Source organism: Hemicordylus capensis, chromosome 3, assembly GCF_027244095.1.
Source record: "Hemicordylus capensis ecotype Gifberg chromosome 3, rHemCap1.1.pri, whole genome shotgun sequence".
Taxonomy (NCBI): Eukaryota; Metazoa; Chordata; class Lepidosauria; order Squamata; family Cordylidae; genus Hemicordylus; species Hemicordylus capensis.
This window is the reverse complement of record NC_069659.1, coordinates 88966102-88979331: the sequence shown is the minus strand read 5'-3', so window position 1 is coordinate 88979331 and position 13230 is coordinate 88966102. Positions and strand designations below refer to the sequence as shown.

At 43.4% G+C, this 13230-nt stretch overlaps 1 protein-coding gene across 5 annotated transcripts in view; it reads right to left on the bottom strand.

Moving 5' to 3' along the window:
* The window catches only part of ITSN1 (intersectin 1), a 197407-nt gene that overhangs the window by 14462 nt on the left and 169715 nt on the right, over positions 1–13230 (bottom strand). For all 5 annotated transcript variants that reach the window (XM_053307557.1, XM_053307556.1, XM_053307558.1 and 2 more), the window contains 5 exons: positions 10723–10829; positions 8368–8551; positions 7304–7402; positions 4810–4977; positions 2506–2718 (listed from right to left, as the gene is read on the bottom strand). In XM_053307557.1, coding sequence (XP_053163532.1) covers positions 2506–2718; positions 4810–4977; positions 7304–7402; positions 8368–8551; positions 10723–10829 — 771 coding nt within the window. The remainder of the gene's footprint in view (positions 1–2505; positions 2719–4809; positions 4978–7303; positions 7403–8367; positions 8552–10722; positions 10830–13230) is intronic.

Sequence of the window (13230 nt, the reverse complement as noted above, 5' to 3'; positions counted from 1 at the left end):
ACTCCCCTTTCCACTGGCAGCCCCCTGTGCCATCCATGCCCAACACTAATCCTGGGGATTGGCTTTTCAGCGAGTGCTCGGCGTTGTGGGATGGAGGAGCAGGCAGGAAAGGCTCATTCCATAAGTGGTGCGTCATTCATGGCCCTCTGGATTCAAGCCATAGTGAGAGGCAAGTTTTTCAAGCAGGAATCTATTTCTCAACAATTGCTGAAAGAAAATGAGCTGGTAAAATCGCCATGTGAGGACTGAACTGAACTTTCAGTGGCAGACCTAAAGCTATGAACTCAGGTCACCATCCATTCATTGTAAAGTAGCAGGAGAGGGATACAACTTGCAGCAGAGAAGCAGTGGTTGGGCGGGATCCTTAGCCTTTCCTCCATCTACTGCATTTCTCCCACAGCCTCTTCTGCTCTGCTGCTCCCCCGCCCTCCAAAGTGGGGCTCCAGATGTGTTTTTGCTGCACTGGACGAAAAAGCATCTAGGTGGGAAATTGCAGGGACAAATTCTCCAACTTGCTGCTCTTTCCACTGCAAATTGTTCCTAGCCTCCTCCCAGAGTTTTGCAGCTGTTTGGTAACCATGTAGGTTCCCAGACCCAGGTCTGTCAACAAACATCTGGTTTGGTGTATATCACCCCAAACACACACACGAAAATGGTCAGAGCTTCTTGATCAGCACTTAAAATAGAAATGTGGCTTTCTTAGGAGTTCAGGCAATAAGCATGATACTAGCTGACCCCACACAGAGCATCTGTGCAGTTGTGCACTGAGCCTGTGGCTCCCCCCCCGCAGCACTCTTGCTTGCTCGCTTTCCCCTGCAGCGTGCTCACATGCGCACACACTCACTCTCCCCCAGTAGCACTCTCGCTCGCTATCGCTTTCCTCCAGCAACGCTCTCGCTTGCTCCCCCCGCAGCGCTCTTGCTCTTGCTCACTCCCCCCGCAGCGCTCTTGCTCGCTCCCCTGCAGCACTCTCGCTCTCGCTCACTCCCCCCGCAGCGCTCTTGCTCGCTCTCCTTCAGCACTCTCGCTCCCCCCCGCAGCGCTCTCGCTCCCCCCCGCAGCGCTCTCGCTCTCTCCCCGCAGCTCACTCGTTCACTTTCTCCCCGCACAGCTCTCTCCCCTTGCAGCTCTCCCCATTGGTTGGGCCAGGGCCAGGCCATCCTGCTGCCTCCCACCTCCTCCTCCCGGCTGGTAGGGCTTTGCCCACCGTCTGCCCACCTCCAACCACCGCCATTATTTCTCCCCACCACCTCCTCTTCCTGGCCAGTGGGGCTTCGCCTGCCATCCACCCACCTCTTCTGGCCAGAGGGGCTTCGCCTGCCAGCCCTCCACCTCTACATCCTGACCACCACCATTGTTTCTCTCAGTTTCAATGCTGGAACTCTTGCACGCTCTAGAGCATCTGCGCATTAGTACTCACCCTTCTTGGTCGTGGCTGCAGCATTGCTGCCGCCTATTGGCCAAGCTGCAGCCCCCTTGACTGGGCCATTCCTTGCTGCTAGTGCTGCCATGGCCGCTCATTTCCCTCAGGCTGCCGACAGGCTCAGGCCCATCCCTTGCCTTTCCGTCTTTCCTCATTTAATTCAGACAACGGCAGCCTCCTCCTGAAGGGGCTCCTTCCTCCCTCATGACCCCATCTTTCTGCAGACCCCTTCCTGCTATCCTTTTTAAATATAGATTCCTCTCCTCGACAATCAAGAACATCTTCCAACCAGTAACAGTTGCATTCCAATGGACCTTAACCATCACAGGCTCCTCCTCCTTATCTGCATAGAGAATCCCCACTGCCCAATCACCACAGTGCCACAGGCGCCTCCTCCCTATCTGCATATGGAATCCCCACTGCCCAATCACCTTGGTGCTTCTGCTCTCACAGGCTCCTTCTCCCTATCTGCGTATGGAATCCCCGCTGCCCAATCAGGTGCTTCTGCTTGCAAACTGTCAGCCAATCGCCTCCTTTCTACCACGTCCCCACGCATGGCCCGTCTTGGAGAATTAACAATATAGATTCTGGAAATCCCATGTATTTGATATTCTTCCTACACTAGGCTACTTCTTTAAAAAATACATATGTAGATTCTGTGTAAGAAAATTGTGGGTTCAACAATATGAATTTATTGTTTTATTATTTCTTGTTAAACTGCCCTGGTAATACTTCACTAAAGGGCAGTATAAAAATGTAGGTAGTAAATATATAATAAACAAATGTGGCAAAATCACCACGTAAATATATAACAAACAAACGTGGCTCTTCCACTGCATGCAAGTGCAATAAAAATTATGACTGGCAGGAGAACTCCATTGCATACACAGGCACACCACAACACAGACACATTTTAGTTTATTACAGGTTGTGGTATGGGTTCCCTACACAGATGTCACGTCCATGCAAGAATAGACTTGTGTGACATGAGCTGTATGTAGCAAGCTTTGGCATTTCTGTCAACACACTTTAATGGGAACAATTTTATCAAAACATCTAGTTTCCTTTCAAGCAATACTTACTGTTTTGTACATTTTATATTGCAGATTAGACTTGGGGCTAAAGACCTTGTCTGTGCCAGACGAGCCAAGAGGCTTTATGATCTGTGTCAGCAGGAGGAAGTCGTTGAACAGAAAGCCATACAATTCCTTGTTGCTCTTGGCCTTATAGAGCTTCCCGCTGTGCAGAAATTTGCGTGGTCCCAAGCAGTTTGTGACAGAATTAAAAACAAGTTGCTGTGGGAGGGGCGAGGGAGAGATCCAAAACCACCACAGTGAGACAAAGAATATATCAGTAATGGTACTGAAATTCTAAAAATAGCTTCAGTTCCATTTCATTTATTTATTTAGTGTATTGTTAGTCATATTTCAGCATAAGTTTCCAGCATACAGTCAACAATAAAAACAATACAATAAAAGTCTGGGGAAATTAAAGAGTCTATGCTTGGCACTGAAAAGACATCAAGGTTGGTCCCAGGTTAAATTCTCTGGGGAAGGCATTCCAGATATGGGCTGCCCTCTCTCTGATTGCCACTGGCCTGGATGCAGGGGTGGATTAAGCTCTTTGCTGCCTGTAAGTCGCCAAAGATTTGCCACCCCAGCGGCAAGGGAGGAGGGGGGTGAGTTTAAATCAATTTTAAAACGGTTAAAATTGCAGCCGTGCAGCAGCGCAGCACAAGCTCCCTCACACCTGCCCACCTCCCAAATTATGATGGTGGTGGGTGCGTGTTTTGCGGGCAGCAGAGATGGCAGGCAGACAGCAAGCAAGCAATACCCCTTCCTAACTTAAGCCTGCCCACTTCCCAAATGACAGCAATCGCCCGATTTCGGGCCTTTCTGCGCACGCACACACAGAAAGGCCCGAAATTTGGTGAATGCTGTCATTTGGGAGGTGGACGGGGTATCACTCGCTGCCTGCCTGCTCTCTCCGCTGCCCACAAAAGCCGTCATAATTTGGGAGGTGGGCGGGTGGGTGTGAGGGAGTTCTTGCTGCACTTTGGCAATTTTAAACATGCCTGATGTGTGCGCCCATGCCGGCGAGCGTAGGCACAGTGGATACTTCCGGTTGTATCTGGACAACAGGGGCAACGGGGTGGCAGGGAGGTACTCTGCCACCCTGATTAACTTCAGAATAAAGGAGTGCCGGTGGGGGAAGAGCGGAGGGAGGGGTAAGTGTACCCTCCCCCGCTCTTAAAGCAGCACCCCCAGCACCATCGAACCTCCCCTGCCTGGTTCTGTGCACATCCCTACCATAGGCAGGCACCTATTCCTCTCCTTTAACCCGCCAGTGCCTGGATGGCAGTGGACCCAGAGAAGGGCTTCCACTGATTAGCATAGGGTTTGGTCATAGAAATATATGAAGAGCCCTGTTGGAGTAGATCAGAGGCCAAGTTCAGAGTCCTTTCCCCCTCAGACCAATGGGATGGTTCTGGGAAGTCCTTAAGCAGGACATGAAGGTAATAGTGCTCCCCTGTCTTTGCTCCCCAGCAACTAGTATTCAAAGGCTACCCTTCTAAATGAGCAAAGAGGCACCTTTGGAAATGGCAACACTCTGATATTTAGCAGGCGGAAAGCAACTGTCCCTTTCAATCCCAGCACAGCATCTCTCCAGTGGCTGTTGCTGGTGACTCCCTTATGCCTCTTTCTAGTTTGTGAGGCCCTTTGGACTATCTTCTCGTTATTTTTGCTATGTAAACCTCTCTGAGAACTGTTTCTTGGAAAGTGATACTGTATATAAGTAATCCAAATACTGCTACGATGACTACTGCTGCTGTTGCTGCCACCTCTGAATCTGGATGTAGCACATAGCTATTCTGACGTGTATGGTACCTGGCATCCTTAAGGTTTTGCAGAGGATATAGCTAATGCTTCATTCCCTCCAGCAAAATGTCAGCATTTGTTAGGGTGACAATTTCTGTTATTGCTGGAGTCATTCCTTCTGCCTTGTTCCATCCAATCAGGATGGGTTTGCTTGTGAGGAAGAGGAGGAAGACACAAACACTGATGCCTGATTACTTCTCCAGTTTGGCACACTGGCATAGGAGGCAGGAGAGAAACAATGAGTTACTAAAGATGTGTGCATGTATTTAAAATACGTTGAGCTAACCTCACTACTGGTCTCTGGCCTCAGTAGAAAGTGATCTTTCAAGCAACACATGGCTAGTGGAACAGAAAATTGGCAGCAGTAGAAATATGCCCAGTGAAGAGCTAGACAAAATGGTAAAGACTTGCCAGGATATCTTTAGCCAGAGAGTTTATAAGCATTGTTTCTGGAAGATGAGTAAGCCCAATCTGACTCTAACATCCCTGCAGACATTCTAGGCTTACCTCCGATAGTCCTTCACACTGAACGTGAGCTTGGATCCACTCTAGTCTGTCTGAGTTTTCCTTCTCACGCACACCTTCATTAACTTGGGAACACAGCTCTTCTGCTTTCTCCAAAGCATGCTTCAAGTGACTGTGATCAGGGTGATTTTCAGGAGTATTTTCTAATATCTACAGGAAAATGAAATGGTTCAGTTTCTTGCAAAGCAGAAGATTCCTTTTAAAATATTTTATTATATAAATATATCTGAGCAAAATGCATAAGTTTAAGCATCCAACAGAATTACAGACAAAAGGTCATTGAATAAATCCTAACCTAAATCAGTAAAAAGAAAAAAGAAAACTATTTCTGTCCCTTGATTGCTAAAATGCTATAAGCATTGCTTCTCTTCAAAGCAATCTCATGGTTGGTCTTCCCTGTGATAATCTAATATAATCTGAAAATATCATTATCTTTATAGACTTCCAACCCTTACACAACAATTCATGTAGAGAATTAAAATTCTGTTAGAGAATTAGAGTTTCTGCCCTGAACAGCAAGGCAGGGTCCACCTCCAGTGATAAAACTGCCTCTCTTCATATGTTGATGGTGAACTAAGAGAGGAGATAGACCAGTTTCCTTACCCCAGCCTAGAAACTATTCAGATAACTAAGGGCCCTTTGAGATGGAGGACTTGTTTGCACTTATTTATGTGGGCTTCTCTCTGCACATGTAAGAAAGAATCAGATCATCCAGATGCAGCTCTTCTTGCAAGTTTCTTCTTTGTTCCCGTGTTTCTTTGTTCTGTTCACCCTAGGGGCTGGAATGCTGCCAGTTGATTGTCTTAACCTGCCTCTGTCCCTACCACTGTCCCCCAAATTAAATTCTGTTGTTGTTGTAGTTATCAAACATCTACAGCATTTCCCACCTCCCTTTCTGCTGAGACTCCTGTGGAGCTTAGAAAGGAAGAAACAAACCAACAAACAAAAAGTCTGATGTGGTTTTCAGGGATTCCTGCTCTCTGGATATTGTTGCTGATTCTTAATTAATCACTTCCTGAAACAGTTTCCTCCCACAGAACATTTTCCTTTAATGACTTGGCTACAACCCTATGTACACTTTCCTGGTAAAGGCCCACTGAACATAGTGGGACTTACTTCCAGGTAAACCAGCATAGATTGTGCTATTAAGACACCTATTTCCTCCTTTAAAAAAAAGCCCCCTATGTTAAATTTCTGCCCTTGCATCTTTTTAATTTGCCCAGAAGGATAAGTAATATAATGCTAATATTGCTATTATTTTTGTTTTGGCCATAGCCTATAATGGAAAAGCACAAAAATACAATGTTTATATAATTATACATTTGTCAGTGTGATGTATTTGGGAGCTCACTCAAGGCTCTGGACCCCAGGAGTCAACTAAGACATCAAATAAATAGCTGTCATCAGCTACTATGTTAGAGAGCAGTAGGAATCTCTTATACTATCTCTGCCTGAGCATGGTCAGGACAAGAATGTGGGATGTGACTTTTACGCAAAACATCCCCAGGCCAAAACACATAACATTTTAAAAGAGTAAAGGGTTTTATTTACAATACATGACACTGAGAACTGGCAGTCAGTTAAATAAAGACAACAAAGTTACTAACTCACACTATCTATCTATACATTTCTTTAAAGCATACCCTTCGCTAATCCCATGCGTGGCAGCTCTTGCGAGAGTTTGCGAGTGAGCTGCTGCCAGAGAGAGAGGAAAGTGGCAGCAGTGGTGGACAGGCTTGCGGATGAGGAGGGAAAGATGGCGGGGTAAGAAAACGGTGGCAGCGGGTGGTCAGGTAAGAAAATGGCAGTGGCAGGCAAGTGGGAAGGGGGTGGGGGGACAACTAGAGGTGCAGATGCTCGGTGCCCGGCCCAGCTAGTAATCACTCTTCTTCTCTCAGCTTTATTTCTCACCGGCTTCTTTCAGTCAACCTTTCTCTTCCACTCCCACTATCAGCTGTCACTCTGCCCCACTGTCAGTCACTCAACTCAGCCCAACATTTCCTCTCACTCCCCAGCTATCACTCATCCTTCTGTTAAAGTCAGAATGGCTTGAACGTTGCATGCATGGCAGACTCCTGTGAGGCTATTATACTTCCCAAATTTAGGAACATAGGTGCAGAGGTTTTTGTGCATGTATACTTGAGGTTTGACTTTTTGTCATTTAAAAGACCACAACTGGAGCAGTGGGGACAAGAAAAACCAAAAACCTCTAAATAGCATCAAAACTCATGATTCTCCTCCCACCCTCTTTTTTTGGAGAGGAAGTCCCATTAACAGCAGTAAAACTTGCATCTGAGTAAACATGAATGAGAGCAAGCATTTATTTTTTAAAATAAAAATAGAGGGGGTAAAAGACAAACACACTAATTACAGCATATCAGATGAGTTAACTGATGCAAGAAACATGGATTCCAATAAAGAAATGAAAGTACTCAGAATCTCAGTTCTGACACATATATTAGCAAAAAGGGCTTACATTTTTAATGATTAGAGGATATCGTGTTACTCGTTGCATAGGCTTTAGCAGAAAGCTCGACAATGGCATCCCTTTACAGCGAGGATCCATAGCTAACCTCTGAAATGTTAAGAGTAAAAAGTGTTGGCAGCTTGTTGATGAACATTAAGCACACTTATCTTTTAAAATACTGAAGGAAAGTGATTCATTCTCTACAGGCAGCCACAGGTGGCCTCTTGGTAGTGCCTGCCTTCGAATTGAGAAGACATGTAGGCAAACATTTTCAATGGCTCTTCCTGACCCTTCTGCATCCACAGAGGTAGATGAAGGATCCACATATATGAGAACATCTAGGAATTCTGGTCCTAGTTGTCACCCACCAATGACAAGGAGGCCCTCATTATCCGTGGGGGTTCTGTTCCCGAAGATTACCATGGCTAACAAAACTGCAGATAATGAGGCATTGATTCTATGGGATCATGGGGGTTAGGTTCCCAGACTTTTTTTAAAAGCCCCCAAAGTGCCCCCCAAATGCAAAAACAGGCCAAATAAAATGCCATATCATGCTCCATGGGCTTTCAGGAGTCCAAGGAATATTCCTGCAAGTCCAAAAGTCCCCAAAATTCAGCAGGAAATCGTGGTGTGTGTTTTAAAAATGAGACATAAAATAGCTCTCCTCCACAAAATGGCAGCCAGAAATGATCTCTGAGGACATTTTCGGACACCCCCAACTTGCCAGGGAACCAACTCCCTTTGGGCCTGTTTTTCTTCGTGTATGCCGAGGTCGGGTGTCCATTACCCTCGGGTGTCCATTACCCAAACACGCAATCGCGAAACTGTTGATGGTGAGTCTGCAGATAGTGAGATAAGCCTGTATACTGATAACTGCTATGAATACTTTATGTTAGTCTTGAACCAAGTTGCCCCTAGCAAAAACATAATACAGTGGAAACAACTCAAATGTGATAGTTCTTTGGTTACATTTGTTACACAGTACTGTGTTGTTCTTGTTTTTAAAAAACGGAAAGTAGCTGAGAATGTGCTTCTGCTAAGATAATAAGTTACCAATATTGATATTCTCTTACTTTAACAAATTCCTTGAAGTCGGGAACTTCATCTGTTTTCTGCTGGATGAGGGCTGCCCCATTAAGCTGACAGCTACAGAATCGAATGTAAGGCTGCATGTGAGGAAGCTGAGCTGTCAGGATATCTCCTATCATTTTTACGGGCATCCTCTCTCCCGACATTTTCTTACGAACACGCAGTGCTCTAAACAGAAAGCAAAAACATGACAAAAATAAGGGGATGCTTTTGTGTAATACAAGTTCATTATTCCTCTAAATCAAACCAGGAGAGAGTCACTGTTGTAAAATGAAACGAATGGAAAAACAGAATGGCAGTCGTTTAATGTGAAGATACTGGGCTGTGGTCTCCAATAGCATACTTGATCTTCCTGCTATGGCATCCAACAGATCTTTAGAATGATTCAGATAGTACTGAGGAGTCATATTAAAAAGTTCCAAAATAAATCTCACAAATGTAAAAATGTACATTATTAGAAATTCACTACACTGATATAGACATCATTCTCCTTGCTTTATGAGAAATGATGGTGTCCAATATTCTAAACAAATTATAATGAAACAGCTAGTCCTTCTCTCCACATTACAAATCTGGATCTCATTGGAATCAGTAAAGCTTCCTTGGAGTTCATTAAAATAATAATAATAATCAGAAGAAGAAGAAGAAGAAGAAGCAATACCAGGGCATAGCAGAATAGAAGAAAAAGAAATAGAAAAAATAACAAAATACAAAGATCTACAAAATGAAATTGAAAGACTGTGGCAGAAAAAGACCAAAATAATCCCAGTGGTAATTGGCGCCCTGGGTGCAGTTCCAAAAGACTTTGAAGAGCCCCTCAAGACCATAGGGGCCACAGAAATCACCATCAGCCAATTAAAAAAAGCAACTTTGCTGAGAACAGCCTATATTCTGCAACAATATCTATAACAACAGCAACAACATTGACAGTAAAATTCAGCCATCCCAGGTCCTTGGGAAGGACTGATGTCTGGATAAAACAAACCAGTCAATAACACCTGTCTGACTGTGTAAATAAATTAATAATAATAATAATAATAATAATAATAATAATAATAATAATAATAATGCAAACAAAGGCATGACAAGGTAGCAGGGATGATACACTGGAACACCTGCAAAAAATACAAGCTACCTGTAGCCAAAAGTTGGTGGGACCATAAAATTGAAGAAGTGGTAGAAAATGAAGATGCAAAAATATTATGGGACTTCCAACTACAAACAGACTAACATCTGCCACACAATACACCAGATATAACTGTAGTCGAGAAGAAAGAAAAACAAGTCAAAATAATCGACATAGCAATACCAGGTGATAGCAGAATAAAAGAAAAAGAAATACAAAGATCTACAAATTAAAAATTGAAAGGCTGTGGCAGTAGAAGACCAAAATAATCCCAGTAGTAATTGCTCCAGCTGCTGCTGAATTACAACTCCTATCATCCTCAGCCACAGTATTGTGTCTGGGAAATATGAGAGCTGTATTTTATTTCAACAACAGTTGGTGAGCCAAGGTTACATACCCCTGGACAACATTACTGACTGGCAACAGCTCTCCAGAGTTTCAAACAGAGGTTTTCCTCTCCTATCCGGAGACATCAGGGATCAAACCTAGGACTTTCTGCATGCAAAGCAGAATAAAATAATTTATTATTCTTAAAGATTATGAAGCACCCATGTTAACTAATTACGCTTGCTGTAGGTTTCCTGGTTCTGAGTATATACTGATCACTGATTAACCCCCATACAGGTATACCTCATTACTCAGGGGGGGTTCCGTTCCTGGCCCACTACCACGAGTAACAAAACAATGAGTAACAAGGCATTGTGCCTATGGAAAACAGGCACAAGTAGGTTCTTGGGTGGGGAAAAGGGGCAAAAAACCCTGAAAGGCATTGCTGTACTGTCTCCTTGTGCCCAGCAATGCCCCCAAACCACGAAATGCCTTCCCCAAACCACAAAGAAATCACGGGGAAAATGCTCTTTAAAAAAAAAAGAAATAAGCCACAAAATGGTTCCGGCAGACAAAATGGCGGCTAGAAGTGACCTCCACGGTCACTTTTGGCCCTCTAGGGACCATGGATATGTGGGTTTCAACCCTTTAGAATCGGAGGATAATGACATCGGGTGTCAATTAGACACCCATGAATACATGAAACCGCAAATAACAAGGTTTGCCTGTGTATCTCCTACACTATCACTGAGCAATGGACATTCCCTTATATTATTTTGTGCCCACAATATTTTTTCTCCCCACATATATTGCTGAAAAATCAAGAAGGGAACTGCTGAGCACTCCAAAGTGTTATTACTGTTAAATGTTTGAAAAAGCAACTTACTTCAGTAGTTTAATATTGCACATAATGAGCTCTTTCCAATTCACAAAAATCATAGCAACCTCTTTTTCTGTCAGCAGCTCAGAGTCCATCAAGGGCTTCTGGAAGATCTGCAAATTCAGAAAGGAAGAATTTAGAAAGCATAATAACCCCCCATTCACTATGTCTGTGACTTACATTTGTTAGTTCATTTCAACAACAGTTGGTGAGCCAAGGTTACATACCCCTGGACAACATTACTGACTGGCAACAGCTCTCCAGAGTTTCAAACAGAGGTTTTCCTTTCCTATGTGGAGACATCAGGGATCAAACCTGTAGTCTCAGCTTAAAGATCTGTAAACCACGCTTCATTTTGATCACACAAAAGTGCAATCCAGTCCAAAGTGAGCACTTTAAAATCCCAATCCTACCCTCAATAGGAGGTAGTTAAAGGGTGTGCCGTGAAGTCGGTTTTGACTCCAGGCGACCTCAGAGCCCTGTGGTTGTCTTTAGTAGAATACAGGAGGGATTTATCATTGCCTCCTCTCGCGCAGTGTGAGATGATGCCTTTCAGCACCTTCCTATATTGCTGCTGCCCGATATAGGTGTTTCCCATAGTCTGGGAAATATATCAGCGGAATTTGAACCAGCAACCTCTAGCTTGATAATCAAGTCATTTCCCCACTGTGCCATTAGGTGTTTAGGAGGTAGTTAAGCAAGTCTTAATCAACTTGATTGTACCCATAGCTATCAGAAGAGACTGAAAGATCAAAGCATAACATATGCCTTGGAAAGGCTGCTGGCTTCCTGGAAAATATCCTTAGATCACTGAAATGTAATTATAACTACAGTTTAAAAACAAGTGGTTGATCATTGCATGAACCTTTCAAATATCTCTAAAAAAGGAGATTTGCCCTTTTAATGCTCTGAGTCCCTCGTATATCATCTCAGTGTATCTATAGATAAGTCCCCTTTGTGATGCAGAATTCTATCTATCTATCTATCTATCTATCTATCTATCTATCTATCTATCTATCATTATTACGGTCCAAGACCAGCATAAGATAGAACAGTAGAACATGATTCAAAAGAATAAAAACAAATTATGGAACCATAAAACTATATTACTTTAAATTTAATACTTTAAATATTATTAAGTATAAAACCATATTCTAATACTGTGAAATTAAAAAAAACAGCCAGAGATGGAAAAACTCTGATTTTGACAGCAAGTGCATTCCAGAGCCCCAGGACAGCCACAGAGAAGGCTCAGTCCCAGGTAGCCACAAAGCGAGCCAATGGTGGCCATAACTGGACCACTCCAATTATCTTAGTAGGCTAGAGGGTTCATGGCAAAGGAGGTGCTCTCAAATACCATGGACCCAAACCATTAAGGGCTTTATAGGTAATATCCAGCACTTTGTATTTTGCTCGGAAACATAGCAGCAGCCAGTGCAGTTCTTTTAAGATTAATGATCTCTTCAGGTCATCCCAGAGACCAGTCTGGCTGCAGCATAGTTTCTGGACTATGTACAAAGGCAGCCCCACATAGAGTGCATTACAGTAGTCAAGCCTGGAGGTTACCAGCATATGTACCACCATTTTAAGGTCAATTTCCTCCGGAAATTGGTATAGTTGACATATTAGCCAAAGCTGATAAAAAGCACCCCTGGCCATTGCCTCAACCTGAGAGACCAGAGAGGGATTTGGATCCAGAAGCATTCCCAAGCTATTATGTCCATGGAAGGCTCTCCCAAATTAACCAAGTATCTTCTGTTTCTTTCCAAATGCACCAAGGCTGTGAGAAATGAAGTGTGCACTGAAGGTACCATCAAGCCTGGTAGGAAGCCCCATCATGAGATTCATTTGGTAGGTACCAGAGATACCACCTTTTTGGTGGCAGCATTATAATTGTGGAATTATCTCCCCAGGAAGATGAGGTAGGCTCCCTTTCACACTGTTTTTAAATGACACTTGAAAACTGTATTTCATGAGGCATTTTAACATTTTGTTATTTCAGTAAAATGATCACTTCTTTTTAGACCTTTTAGATTGACTTTTATTACATGATTGGGTTTTGTGTTTTCATTGCAAGCTGCCCTGAGCAGCAATGTGTTGGAGGATAGAAATATTTTAAATATATAAATAATTTGCATTATATTTTGCATTTATTGATTATTTAACTACCTTCTGCTATTATATCAACTGAAAACATCCAGTGTGGTGATGCAAAGTAATTGAGCTTTGTATTGCAATGGATTGGAAATTTATTTACTGTGAGTGTGGAGAGACAGATGCTTATTTCCATAATTCTGTAAAACAGAAACCATCACATTTAATGAACAAAACCAAAGTTGTTAATTTGCTAACTTTGTAACTGTCAACGTGACATTTTGATTTTCAAAGTCCTCAAACCCAGCAACTTCCAAGCACTCCAGCAGAGGTCAGCAGAGCCCAAGATTCTGAAAATCATCTCATCTATACCCCTATAGGGCCAGCAAGGTAACATCAGGAAAAGTTATTAGTAAACTG